Source organism: Clupea harengus, chromosome 22 (genome assembly GCF_900700415.2).
Source record: "Clupea harengus chromosome 22, Ch_v2.0.2, whole genome shotgun sequence".
NCBI lineage: Eukaryota > Metazoa > Chordata > Actinopteri > Clupeiformes > Clupeidae > Clupea > Clupea harengus.
The window spans coordinates 13,745,769-13,760,638 of NC_045173.1; the positions used below are offsets into that span (position 1 = coordinate 13,745,769).

General features: G+C 44.3%; 1 protein-coding gene across 2 annotated transcripts; it reads left to right on the forward strand.

The window, feature by feature from the left end:
• Positions 1 to 1,615: 1,615 nt before the first annotated feature.
• rab31 (RAB31, member RAS oncogene family) lies at positions 1,616 to 10,265 on the forward strand. 2 transcript variants are annotated; one of them, XM_012815328.3, is made up of 7 exons: positions 1,616 to 1,997; positions 2,708 to 2,787; positions 4,531 to 4,612; positions 8,047 to 8,118; positions 8,478 to 8,584; positions 8,908 to 9,089; positions 10,077 to 10,265. In XM_012815328.3, exons 1-7 carry the CDS (start codon positions 1,959 to 1,961, stop codon positions 10,172 to 10,174), a joined length of 660 nt encoding a protein of 219 aa, XP_012670782.1. In that variant the 5' UTR covers positions 1,616 to 1,958; the 3' UTR covers positions 10,175 to 10,265. The 2 variants fall into 2 exon arrangements, with proteins under 2 accessions (XP_012670782.1, XP_012670783.1); XM_012815329.3 differs by having other exon boundaries at positions 1,644 to 1,997; positions 8,908 to 9,017.
• Positions 10,266 to 14,870: the final 4,605 nt, after the last annotated feature.

Below are 14,870 nucleotides of genomic sequence, written 5' to 3' on the forward strand. Positions count from 1 at the left end.
CTTTGGATTTAGCAGCGATGTCACCTGTTGAACCTCTGGCCTGGGCTTAATGTGTGGGTGGGATGGCTACTCCTGTTTTGTTGCGTCCAGGCATTTAGCGGATTGTTACACTATGTTATTTGACAGTTGTTAACTTTCTTTCGATTTTTCTGTTAAGTGTTGTGTTCCTTTCTTTTTTCTTATCTTGTGGGTGAGCGTGTGCGCGCACCACCCTGCCTCTGTCTCTGCTGGAAGATGGTTGGAATGGTGCTTCTGCTTCTGTTTCTGTCGCTAATGCTGCGTAGCCTGCTGAAGAAACTCCTTATGTGTGAAGAAATCAAAGCAAATGACTGACGAAACTGAGAGATTGACTGAAGATGACCCGACTGGCTTACTGGACAGAACCTGACTCTAAAATGGATCTGGGCCTGATCTGACACGGATCCACACCAGAACTCGATCCAGTGCGGTCTCCCACTGTCTGGGTATCTGTCTATAAAGCAGAATGATCGATCAGTTGATTGATTGATTAACTAACTGACTGGCTAAGTTTTTTGTTATCGACCACGAGTGGCCAAGAACAACACTGGCCGTCCCTGACCGATCCGCTCCCTGATGTTCCTGAAACCTATGGTGATTGTATTGTAATTCATTGCAAGGTGAAGCTGCTTATGCTGTGTTAAGCTCTTCTCTACTTATTTTTTAAGATTAATTTTTCATAATTTTCATAATGGCTTTATGTAGCTTCTCTGTTTCTGCTGATAACCTTATAAAGTTTATAAATAAAGCATCACTCTGAGAAAAGCTGTATATATGTGTTTTGACTGATGGAAAAAAAAAAAGATTTCGGATGTATGGGTGGCCTTAAAGTGTGTTTCATGTCTATGTATGGCGTTCTTTAGCATTCTTTTGCAAAGGTAGGCCTGCTCTGTACATTTTGTCACTACCTAATCATACCATAGGTAAATGTCTCTAGAGCAGGTGCGTAACCAGTTCAGTTTCATTCATGTATACTGGAGAGCTCTTTGGGGTATGTGATTCTCAGATGCTCTAATGCACGTCTTGTTATTGTTCAAGCCCACATAGAAGGTGGCAGTAATGTTGACCTGCTCAAAAGCATTGCCAATAAACATAAATCAACACCGATCAAGAACTGATATTTGATATGTTTCATTGGGTGATTAACACTAAAGACATTATGTTACAAAGGCTATAATTGATTCAGTATTGACATATGGTGAGTTGAAAACATGAGGAATCTATATACTGTGATGTAAATCCATTATAAACATGGCTATCCAGAGATGCTGAAAATTAACCTTGAGAGATATCATCTAATCTAAACTGATGTATGCGTTTTGCGTAGCCTAAAGATTTGCTCTACGTGTGCCCACCTGGGCTACCCAAAAAAGTGCGATCAATTGCAATCGAAAGTATCACAAAAAATACAACTTGTATCTTTTTGTATCTGGCTGAGCATTTTCACCTGGCTGTGTCAAACGGCCCTTGCGTGACCTACTTTAAGGCTACAGCCTCCTTGCTTTAGGTCTGCATTCCATATTGCTGACACTCTGACCTAGTGAGACTACCCGGAATGCGGAATCGGCGATAGGCTAACCAGGATCGCTGCTAAGTCCGACAGCACGTAACAACTCCTACAAAACCTACTAAACTATTATCGTTGCAGTATACCGTCTCCTTATGACATTACCTATTTTTCTACCATGTCGCCCCTTTATCTTTGTTCCTGACTAGTTCTTTAAGTCGGAGAGAGGAGAGGCACATACATCACGTGACTGACACCGCTTCGAGTGACTCCAACTGGTTTCCGTTATATTTGGGAAGATGGTCAGACAAGTCGTCAGGGGCTGGGTTTGTCGTTTAATACCAAAAATGTCGTTGTAAGCATGTTTGCACTGAAGAAATAAAACGTCTCCAACGCGGACGAAGAATGCATTAGTCTTCGTAGAAAGTCTAAAATGGCCATAATAAGGGAACTTAAAGTCTGCCTTCTCGGGGTAAGTCGAGAAAAAAACTTCTCCGCCGGATTCCTCGCAGATTTCCCGAGTCTGCGGTTCCGTTGCTCGTCTCGGCAGGCAAACATGAGCGAACCGCCGGTCTGATATTGTTCTCGAGGAACTAGTTAATCTGGCTATTTTCTGCTTTCCTTGTAATTTGAGATCAGATAAACTTTCAGACGTTTTCGAAAAATCGCACTGTTTACTGATTTAATAGCCTATTTGGTAATACCCAGTCGTAATTGCCTAACGTCAGTCTATTTTTGGAAAAACATCTTTGCTTTCCAGTCCAATGTAACATTCGTGTACTGCACAGCCAGTAATCAAAGCCGGTGTCGCTTTGCTAGGCCCTTCCATGTTTCTGTGTTCATTCAGATGTCATTTTCTCCGATTGCATAGCGATGCCAAGTCAACATCCACAGCCATTACGTCACATTGTCAGGGTAGTTGGCTTCTGATCAGCAGCTCTAGGCGTATAGCGCTTTTGTCTAGAGAAATCCAGCATTCTATGGATAGTTTCAGGAATTGTACTGCTTTGTCAACATTGGCCTTCTGACCACAACTATCCTACATTTTCCCTAAACAGTTATTTTGGAAGCGTTTGTCCGCGGATGCTTGGACATGGACTAACGGGCAATGATAATGACTGAATACGTAAGAACATACGTTGTTCCTTAACCTGATGTCTACTTTTTTCCCCTCTCTCAAAGGATACGGGAGTCGGGAAGTCCAGTATTGTGTGCCGCTTCGTGCAGGACCACTTCGACCATAGCATAAGTCCGACTATAGGGTAAGGGACATCGGCAAAAAAAATCTCAACCGAACTGACTGTCTACTGCCAACTCAGTATTATTTATAAGTTAAAAACAGAACATGACTACGTTGTGGTTTTGTCTAGGATACTGAAAGAGCTTAGCTCATCTTTTTTAAGAGGGAAAGAATGTGTGTGTGTTTGGGACCCTTGAGACAGGACTCTACCAAACTGAGGTGTTTATCAGTCTCTCATGCCAGTTACTAAGTGGAGAAAGCACAGGCTCACTTATCAGGAATTGATAATAATGTTCCTGATATTCATTTTGATTTGCATAACAGCCTGCATCTAGATAGCAACTCATAGCAACTTATTGTCAGGGGCTGTGTGACACTGTCTTGTTTAAAGGGCTTGTGGCCTAACTTGCAAGAAAAAAGGCAGACTATGCATGCAGGTCATGAGGAGGTTGCTGATGCTGCTGATGAATATTTGGCAAGTAAGCAAGTTGTTGGAGTGGAATGTCCTCTCTGTACCTACGTAACATTAGCATGATATCGGGGTTATATGGTGGGGAATAGCATACTGTCTTCCAGTTTGGCCATTGACTTTTAATAAAATGACAGAGGATTCAAGTGCATGTGAAGTTAATGTCAGCCATTACTGCTGAATATGAAACTCATAACCTGCCCAGATAGTTGGTGACACTATAACGGCAATTAAACCTGTTGTCTGGGTAAGCAAGAGCAAGCATGTATTAGCTGGAAATATGTCCTTATCAGCACTGTTGCCATGGCAAGTATTTCTAAATATCTTAACATCCTCTAGTAGCAAAATGTCTACTAACCGACTAGGTGAAGCTAGTGTGATGAGGACAGGTCTAGGAAAGGCAGATTTTGATAGGACAGAATTGGCCAATGGGCAGGTGAGACTGTAAGGGAAGCCTCTGGTTCGTCACCTTCCTGGAACATGGCCCCTCCCGTTCAGTGGTCCCTAAAATCGTTAAGGCCTGTTGAAGAACCTGTGAGGCAGTGCTGTTCCAGGTAGAACAACAAAAGGTTCTGCAATGACTGCTCTGTGAGACTACAGAGGTTCCGCTTGGCCACAGTTTCAGATTCTGCTGTCTGCATGAGCAGGGGAACCTGGGAACCTGAGTAACAAAAACATGAACTGTTACGTCTTCCTGATATGTCAAACTATTAGTGACCAGGGCTGCCTAGAAGAGCCTGTGCCTCAGGTTTTGCAAATGTTTCACCCCATTCTGAAATTATTGGCATTCATTTGCTCATGTTACTCAAAGCGGAGCATTAAAGCAGCTTAATGTTGGTTCAGCTCTGTGGCGTGAGGGGCAGTTACAAGTTATTTGGGGGTAATCAGATTAGAAACTAAAATAAAATAGTTTTAAGGAGAAATGAAGAGAAAATGAGATTAGCTAGAGAAATGCATATAGCACTGGGGGCCAACTCAGAATGTTCACAACTTTTCTCTGCTCATCTACCTCATTCTCTCTCTCTCATCCTCTCTCCCTCTCTCTCCTTATTTCTCTCTCTCTTTCTCTCCCTCTGACACACACACACAGTCACAGACACACACACATCTTTGTCTTTTCATATTCTTTGAAAGCAGCTGAAACTGTCACACATTTGGGCCTCCTCTGGGCCAGATTCTGTCAGCCACTGTTCCGGCTGGACTCCATTGTTCACTTGTTACTGGCTGTTTATTGGCTGTGAAAATCACCACATGCTCATAATTCTAATAATATATTTGTGTTCTATCTGTCTGCAGCGCATCTTTCCTGACTAAGACTGTTCCATGTGGCAACGAGCTCCACAAGTTTCTGATCTGGGATACGGCTGGACAGGAGAGGGTGGGTATCACAAGAGCCTCCTGTTTTACACACACAACACACAACCCAGAGAGCAGCACAGATTTGGCCCACAGATGGATGTCTGGGAATAACAGTGGTAGCAACCGCTAGTAGCCCTGGTGGGAGCTAATCCTGCAGCAGATGCAGGTCAGACCTGGCCCAGCTGCTCACAGGGGACATCAGTCATAACAACAGCAGCAGCAGTAGCACTTTTTATCTGATGGATAGAATCACCAGCGCTGCATATGTGTGATAGCGCTAAGTCAAACAAGCCTGAAGGATAGGGACTATTCAGAGTCTAAGTCCCTAAATCTAAGCCGGTGCTCAGGTCTAGCAGTGGTGACAATCCCCAGCTATGACAATTGGCTCAGAGTTAAGATGATTTAAATGATTCATGTTTTGTTAGGATTGCAGCGGTCAAACTGAAAAAGAGACAAAAAAGCTCAAAGGAAATATAATCTGAATGAAGCGTCCTTCCCTCAGAAGGTAGTGACTGTCTTTCCAAATAAGAACGCTGACCTCATCCGGCCTCCACAGCACACCACACCTCCACCCAACCCCTACCCCAGCCCCACTGAGACACGACCACATCCCTGCCCTATGTGTGTGTGTGTATGTGTGTGTGTGTGTCACATCCTTGCTGTGACCTCACTGCCAACCTCCTCCACTTCCTCAGCTTCTGTTCTCTCTCTTTCCCTCTGTTCTCTCTCATCCTATCACCCTGTTTCTCTGTCCCTTTTTCTCTTGCTTTGCTCTCTGCTGCTCTGCTTTTTCTGCCCTTTCTTCTTGTCTTTATCCATCTCTCTCTGTTTTTTCTCTCAGTGTCTCACTCTCTCTCTATGTTCTCTTTCCCCTTTATCTGTTCTTTCTTTGTTTCACTGTTGTGTGTGTGTGTCTCTCTCTCTCTCTCTCTCTGTCTCTCTCTCTCTCTCTCTCCCTCTGTGCTGGCAGAGTTCACATCATTCTTTCCGCTGCCCTGTGTCCACACCAGCAGGGTCTGTGTGTGTGTGTGTGTGTTTATAGATGTGTGTTTGTGTGTTTATAGATGTGTGTGCATAGTAATATATTTAGAGGGTAATTGTGAGTTCATACACTCTTATTCTACCCCCAAATTCTGCCCTTCACCCTATGGGTGAGTGTCTGAGAGAACGTGTATGTGTCCTGCTGGCAGAGGTGGCGTAATGTGTAGATGCTGTTGGCAGGATGGCCTAGGACGTGTGTGTGTTTGTGTAGGAGGTTTTACTGAATGAGCGTATGTGTTTGTGTTGTGTGTGGGCGTGGGTTTATGTTCTTTCTGTGTGTGTGTGTGTGTGTGCACAAGTTGTTCGTGCCAGTGTGTGGGAGGCTGCTGAGCGAGCATGTGTGGCATCACTGCATTGCAGAGATTTTCTGTGTGTATGGGGTGATATTAGTTGACAAACTTTGAATGTGAGTGTGAATGATAAGTATAGAGCACTGAGTGAGTGAGTGAGTGAGTGTGTCACTGTTGCAGATGTGTGTGTGTGTGTGAGTGTGAGTGTGTGCAGTCAGGAAAAAGTGTGTCACCATTGCCTGTGGGTCAAAGTGGCCTTAGCGTTTGGCCGAGTCCCCTGTTCTCGCGCTGACATCACTTCCTGTCTTTTCTGCCTGTGCAGCCTGTCTGAGGGAATAGGGGCATTTTCCTCTACACCCTAGTTAGACATGGATTATTATATGTGTGGTGTAACATTTACTTTTCTATAGGACAAAAACACCCTAATTTTCCTCACCAATCTCACAGCGCACATTAGAGCACAATACGTTAAAGGTGCTTTATGTAAGAATTATAGTTTAAAACATTCAAAAACGAACTAGAAATAGCAACAGAATGTGAAGAAATAACCATTTTGATATGATTTGATAAACGCTCTGAGTTGCCAGGATATCCACTAAAGTTAGCATGCTAATCCGTTAGCCCCGACCCGTTCTCTCTCAAGAGGCACTGATGAGCTACGGTAGCAAAAACAGCAAAGCAAAGCTAGAGTACCGTCCTGGGCATAATGGTGTGTTCGAGATAACTCGGATCCCATATATAGCACCTTTAATGCCTACTAGAATAGCAACATCAAAGCAACCATGGAGTCATTATCTAACTATTATGCATCTATTAACTATTAACTATCGGTAACTACCAGTTACTGCCTCTGGTTACTACTAACGCCTGCTTGTATGAGTAACACAGTGACAAACACCGCTGGAGGACTCGTGTAAGCTGCTTTTTGTTTTCAATAACCTCTTGAAGCATTGGAATAGCATTTATCTAGTTACACAGCTACAAAATATTTGGTTTTTCTATGTCCTGCAGGTGATTCTGAAATGTAACTGTCCTGGACAATGACCTAACTACATAATAACATCACCTAGGGGCAGCCATAGTTTACCTGTGTAGTCAGAGCCAAACCGACATGTCTTGACTGGGAGAGAGACACAAGGATCAGCATATCTGTAAACTGTACCTTTTAGCAGATGTTGCTAGGACTTGCTCAAGTCTGTCATGCCATGCAGGTTTTCACTGCATTTTTGAATTTCTTAACACCACTTTGAACTTAGCCTAGGCTAATTTTCAGATCAGAATTTAGACCTTTGAGTTAAGCCAGACACCATCCACAGTCTGCAGCCAAAGCCTAGTGCCAGAGCATGGACTTCCAAAGGCACACCCGGAAGTGGCAAGTAAACAGGGAGGTTAGATCCTTTGTGGCTGAAGAACGGCCAACAGAGGATTTAACTCCAGAAATTCTCTGCTGGCCTCCCTGTGCTCAAGTTAAGGCAGCCGAGTGCAGTAATTTAACCCATGAGGCCGCAGTCACACCAGAGCAGAGGAGTAGAGAGAGCCTCAGGCCTCACACGGCACCGGCTGGTGGCTCAGTCATGGATGTCCGTCCTCAGACCGAAAATAGTTGAAAATGGGTCAGGCAAGCCAAGTTATTTCAGTGTAGTTTATTACTGTACAGTGAGATATTGAGGGCACGGTGCTAGTTTCTTGTCCTCATTTTGGTTGCTAGTGAGTAGTTGCTTATTCACACACATTTAGAGCTATTATCAGACCTGCTCATGCACGTTTTGTGCGTTTGCGTTTGTGTTTGTATGTGTGATATAAAACTGATTAGACAATCCAGGATTTATACATAGTTATAGGGCTGTAACCAGTTTTATAAGCTGTTTTACTTCATTGAGCCTGAGTCATAGTCATGTGGTTTTTTGAGTTCCTTGAAATCAAACACAAAACAGACAACGTGAAACCATAGTGTAGAAACTAAAAATATCACAGTTTACTTTTTCCCAACAGGACCACATGTAAGTGTGGGATGACAGCACGCTCATGGGCTCATAGCTCAAGGTTACCTCTGTGAACAATTATGTTTTTTTGATCAATAAATAAATTGCCATGGCTAATTGACCAATGTGATTGGTTGCAGTTCCACTCCCTGGCACCAATGTACTACAGAGGATCTGCAGCTGCAGTTATCGTTTATGACATCACAAAGCTGGTGAGTTCCATTCCTTCTCACAGTCTTATTTGGATTGTTAAAGAGGGAGGCAGGTCTTTATCTCTGGAACTTTGATTCTAGAACTACTCCCTCTGTAGAGTTACTGACTGAACACTTTGTGACATTCGATGTGGCCCCCAGTAAGTGAAGCGTTGCCCTTGATATTGCAACAGTAGCATACTGTTCTGCCAAACCCAACCAAAACTTTGTACTGTTCGGTTGGAAAGTTTTTGGATTTGTAGCCACCTCACCACTGACACACACACACATTGACATGCCTCTTTTTCTATCTATTTACCAGTGTAGTTTTTGCGTGTGTGTCTCTCCCTGTGTGTGTGTGTCTGTGTGTATGTGTACAGGACTCGTTCCAGACGCTGAAGAAGTGGGTTAAGGAGCTGAAGGAGCATGGCCCAGAGAACATTGTGGTGGCCATAGCAGGCAACAAGAATGACCTGGGAGACATCAGGTGACTGCTGCTCTCTCTCTCTACTTTTTCTATTGCTCCATCTCTTTCCTCTCTCACCCCCCCTCCACCTCTCTCTGTCCATTTTTGATATTATGGACTGAGGAGGACCTTTACTGAACCTAAACAAAAAGGAAACAAACAAACACAGTTGTCCATGTATCTCAGCTCCTGGTGGGTTAGTTCCATGGTTAGTTCCTGAGTTTGATTTTCCCAGTCTGATCTCATGCCCGTCTGGGATTGTTTGCATGACACTGTGTGTGTGTGTGTGTGTGTGTGTGTCTGTTTGGTCTGTGTTAACTCTTGGCCTGTTGTCCCACTCACAGGGAAGTTCCCATGAAGGAGGCCAAGGACTTTGCGGAGTCCATTGCGGCCATCTTCATCGAGACCAGCGCCAGGAACGCGGTCAATGTGGAGGAGCTCTTCCAGAAGATCAGTGAGTGTCTCGCCGCGTCCCGCCCACCCCGTCACGCCTTCCTGTCTAAGCTCCCAGAATACAACAAGCAGTGTGAGGCCCCCGTTTCGAAACCGCACGTTTTCCTCTCTCCCGTGCCTGACGCATGAGAAGTAGTTTGAGATGGAGATGCTGTGAACACGCCTGCACTGTGGAAAACAGCCCTTCCTTGTCTGGACGGTGGTTGGCTCTTTAAGGGATCTAGTCCAGGTTGGACAGCTGCAGATCTGTCAAAGAATCAGCTGTTTTCTGATTTGTATTTGTTATGTGCATGCTGCATTACAATAGCTTACACGCTTGGTGTTTTCACAAACACTCGCCGTGCATTACACACAAAGAAATAAAATATTGGGTTTGGGCTAAAAGGGTTTTTGCACATTGCCCGCGATGTCGTGTATGTGACCCATGCCCACCCCTCCTTCTCAGTGCGGCTGCAGTGTGTAGAGAGGCTGCCAGCATGAGTGTGGGCGATGTGTGTGTGACTCAATAGATTGACCTGGGGAAACCCCAGAGTCCACATCAGATTCGAGAGTGCTAGAGACAGGTCTGCTTACAGAACCTGTTTGTGGTACTGACTGAGTTCAAACCCCCTTAAGGCATAGATGCCTTGGCACAGTGAGACTCTTAGTCTCCCTTGCGGTTGCATTCATAATGTTCCTTAGTGACTTGGGATAGATTCATAGTTTGGGATATTTTTCTAGCATCTTGTCAGGAGTTTGAAACATTCAAAATCTCAGTGCTGTTAGTTATGTTCAAATATAATAAAGATATTCTGCAGTAAACCAAATATGTTTAGCGTGCCTTGCTCAAAATCATAATGCATGGACTTTTCTATCTTAAATGTTTTCTATTTGAAGATGCGTTTATCCACTGTTAATTCTTTGGCCTTTCAGAGCAGGTTTTAGTGAAGTGAATGTCTCTCACTAAAGTGGGTTTAGTGCATGGTTGAGTGTGCTGAAGTCTGTGTTTGCACTTGAAGTGTGACATCTTGACATCTGACCCTGGCGGTGACCTTTGTCCTTGTCTGTGTGTCTGCTGCAGGTCGGCAGATCCCGCCCCTGGAGAACCCGGAAGGGGACAGCAACGAGTCTTTCAAGCTGACCCGTCAGGCCCCTCCGTCGAGCCGCCGCTGCTGCTAGACACAGCCAGGCACACACGCACACACACACACATACACACACACGCACACGCACACACACACACACAGACTCACACACGCACACACACACACATACACACACACGCACACACACACACACAGACTCACACATGTACACACACACACACACACACACACACACTGTACACACGTTCACACAAACAGGCATACCTGTACACATGCAGACACACATGCAGACACACACACATGCTTCCCACCCGCACACACACACATGCACAGAAAGCTTCAAGCTTGAAAGTGTGAGTACACAGTAGTCCACGTCCCTCCATACTTCAAGCATACCAGCCAGGCCTGTCGCTCCAGAGTACAAACACCCCCCCACACACACACACACAACATTTCAACATTTACACACCAGGCTTGGCCATGTGCACTGCTAAAACACACAACCCCACTCTTAAGCCACTCCAACCCACTTGGCACAGAGCCTCCCACCCCCCAACCCCAAACCAAGCTTCAGCCTGTAGAAGCACACAGGATTCCAGGGAGGACCCCTGCCATCTTTACCCCCCAACAGGACACCCCACCTCCAACCCCACACCTCCACACCACACCCCCCGCACCCCATAGTCCTACAGGACTACAAACTTCCACACCATCAAACAGTCTTGGCTAGCCCACCCCCCACCCAACAGGAGACCCTATACCCCATACTCTTACAGGACCAGTCCTCCAGACAGTATCAGGACCCAGGAAGAGGAGCAGGACCCAGGAGGAGTAGCAGGACCCAAGACTTCCACAGCACTGCGGAACAGCAGACCACAGGAAGCCAAGGTGGCATCAATGGACAGCAGCTGGTGGAGGAGGACCCCTGAAATTACTTTTACTTTTCAGGCTCCACCCATTGTTTTCCCTGCCTTTTCGGGGTCCACCCATTGTGTCCCCTGCCTTTTCGGGGTCCACCCATTGTTTCCCCTGCCTTTTCGGGGTCCACCCATTGTTTTCCCTGCTTTTGGAGGTTGAAGTGTTACTTGGTAGGGCAAGAGCCCCTACCCGCTCCCTCCAGTAGTTTACACCTCGCACACACACACACACACACAGGCCTACGGCGAGTTAGCCGTCCTCAGCACCTCCACTAGGACCTCCAGGAGCAAGACCTAGGACTAGATCAGGAAGAGCACCACAGTCCCCTGTTGCCTAGGTGACAGGAACCAGGTGTGTTTCCACCTCTGATGACTGCTTTAAGTGGAACCAGGAGAGAGGAACTGTGTGGCCGGAGGTTCCTGAACCAGGGCCTGTGTCCCCAGTCAGTAGATCAGCCACACTTCCTGTCTGAAGATTTCCCATTACCTTTAGAGGAACGTGTTACCTGCTCATATTTTACCGGTAATCCATGATTGTGTACAGGTACAATTTTTTATTTCCTGTCTTAACATTTGTTATGTACCATATAGTAAGGAGACTGTTGTCACCTTTTAAATTAATGTTTGATAAGTAGTTCAATTTGCTAGTAAATTTGGTGTTGGATGTAGAAGAAGCTGTGCTTCGCTAAACTATGCCTGTTGGCAGGCTCACAGAAACAAGACCGTTACCATGGCATTTACAGCGTTGTCCAGTAGGTGGCATCAGTCCTCTGTCATCCCATGAAGTGCCTTAACCAGGAGTTGATGTACATGTATTTATAGGGTATGTAACATATGTATGTATTGTTGTAGTTTAGTTTTTCCTTATGGTTGTCTTTTTATCTGCATGTTTTTTTTCTTTGTGAGCAAAGATAACCAAGACTTCTTACTGGCTATGTTCATCAGCTGTTGTGTTGTGATTGGTTGAAAAAGTGGGTATGCTGAATGTCATGAACACTCAGTAGAGATCACATAAACAGCCCTGTACCCTTCCCTATCTTAATGGGGTCAGTGGGTCATTAACATGTGCTTCATTGTATACACAGGACAACTTTTTCACTGTTGCTAAGCAATGTTGTTCAGGTATTTGTTTTATCTGGAAAACCTTAATCATCAGTGTACAACTTGGTCATCCAATCTGAACACTAGGAACTGGTCATGTTTAATTACCTTTAGAAATACACATTGACAGGTAGTTAAGACGGCAATAGTTTAAAGCACTACTAGAAATCCCACCATTAGTTATTGTTGAAGGACAGGGAAGAACTGAACAGCCATTGATTAAATTGTGATAGCTGGTACTGCATGCACAGCATTATGCGGTCTCACCTTTTTTAAATGCAGCTGAAATACTTCTTTAGGTGGCTGAGAATCAACATTCGTAGTTGCTCTGTACATGGGGATTCTCATATTTTAACTCCTGCCTTGAAGGCAAGTCTAAAAATGTGATCTTCAATCAGAGATTGTCAATTGTGCTCCAGTCATAGCAGAGCTTCACTTGTGTGAAATGATAATGTTTTACCGGGTGAAAGTGACAAGTCTTCAAATCCTCTTTGCTCTGGATAATATAATGCACTTTCTGTTTGGAAAAAGAACCTAATTACTGAAGATTTTCTGACTTTATCTAAGTCCCTAAGAACAAGTGAAGTTTCCCCACAAGTGCCTTGTTGTCTCATTCTCCTGGTCAATATGTGATTGATAGTTTTAGTGTGTGTGTGTGTGTGTGTGTGTAAACACCAGTAACAGACGTATTATGTGGAATCAATGATTGGATGAAAGATTGACAGAGAGGAAAAATACTAGACACCAATAACCAGGACCAAATGTGCCTTCAGTCAATTAGATTAATTTCAGTAAAACTGAAAACAATCCTCTAACACAAACCACTATACATTTTTTTTTCTTCTTCTTACCCTAAAACATAGCTGGGGGCTGACTGGTTCATTAAATGCCCCCTGCCCAACCTCAGGTGTTGTCTGCACATTTCCTGATGGGCTCAAGATGATACCTGTAAATTATCTCTACCAATCACTTTGGTACAAAGTACCAATCTTTGGAATTAGCAGTTTGTTTGCTGAAAATTGGGATTGACAGGCGTGTGTGTACTGACCATAGTCACTTGGTATTGATTATCTGATGCTGCGTTTGCGCTTCTGCCACAGCCTGTGTATTCTCCTCTCTCTGCTTAGAATGTAACCATGAAAAAACTAAACTGGAATCATGATATTTCATTATTGTTGGTTCCAGTTGTTTGTATGGGGCATTTCAGGCTCACGTGTTTTAACATGTGTTCTTTCTTTGTTTTTAACCTCCAAAACATGTTTTTTCTTAAAACAGTCCCATATTGATCAACCAGAGTTGCAGCAGCAGATCAAAGCCTTATCTGTTCGGTAGCCAGTCTTGATCAGCATTACACGATGTTTCACAACTAAGAATACAGCCATGTCTCAGCAGAGAATAGCAGGCCTTTGCTGTGGCGCAATCTCCCAGTTGAGGATTCTGTGGAGCAGAGGGGCTCTAGAATGGCAGCGAAGGTGAAATTACACTATTGGTGCAGTTTTAACGCAGGCCTGTAAACTTAGATTAGCGTGCTTATTTTAGCATTGCAGAACTGAAGCGAGGAAAGCGTGTGTACTGACCATAGTCACTTGGTATTGATTATCTGATGCTGTGTTTGCGCTTCTGCCGCAGCCTGTGTATTCTCCCCACCCTGATTCTGCCAGTGCTTTCAGCTGTATTTGAGCCTGACTGTTTTGTATGATCCCGGCAGACTGTGTTAACGTTTTGTATGTATTAATCCTTAATAAAGTCATAATTTGTCTACTCTTATTTGAGTCCACTGCCCTACGATTATTTCTCTGTCAATTAATCTATGTACATTTCCCAACTGCTGTCTCTGCCCTAGTAACACTAAACATCTAGGCTCCCATCCTAAGACCTGTCACCACTATGAGTTTGAGGCCTACAGCCCGCGAACATGTGCGGGTTCTTTTCATAACATTGTGTTAAAAAATAGCGGTATGGAGACTATGATTAGAGCAAGCCATGTGTTACAAAAATAAGCCGCAAGCACTCTCCAGCGAAAAGGCCACGGGCGTAATCGAGAGCGCAAGGTGTAAAGCGATCCGTCTGTAAAAAGATACTTTGTCCCCACCTTTTGGCGAAAAAAAGAATGCACTCCACAGAAAAAGAGGCAAAGACGTAACTCAGTAGAATACATGTGGATCATTTTTTTTAATTAGGGACACGTTAGCTACTATTAAAGTAGTTTAAAAACGTACAAATAAAGCGTTTGGCGTCCTGTACCCTAACACACACCCCATAGCTTATCATTTTTCAATGCTATTCACCCGAAACGTCTTTCAGTTTACAGGTTAAATAATAACAAAATGCTACTCAATATCAACTCCCGACACACACAGTCATGTTCTTCGTCAAGGATACCAAATCTATTAAACGCATGTTTAAAATGTATTCAGGATCAAAAGTAGTTTTCATGCATTGTGCTTATGTGAACACAGTCGTGGTTGACCTTTGAGAATGCTGAACATAGTGAGTTATAGATGGGCAAAGGGCTTTTTTGCATGCATGATGACTGATCCTTGAGGTCTGTAGTTTCTCACTTGTCATTTGGGAGGCCCGTGTTTACTGCAGCGCAACAGTGATAGCTCCGTAGAGCAGGCTGGAAGACTAGTGCTGTTCCAGCAATCAAGGATCCAGTTTCAGAACAGCTCCGAGTTCAAACGTAGCAAAGATCTAGAAAGTTTGTAACCTTAACCTGTTGTGGGTGTTCTCTTTTGCATATTGGTATAT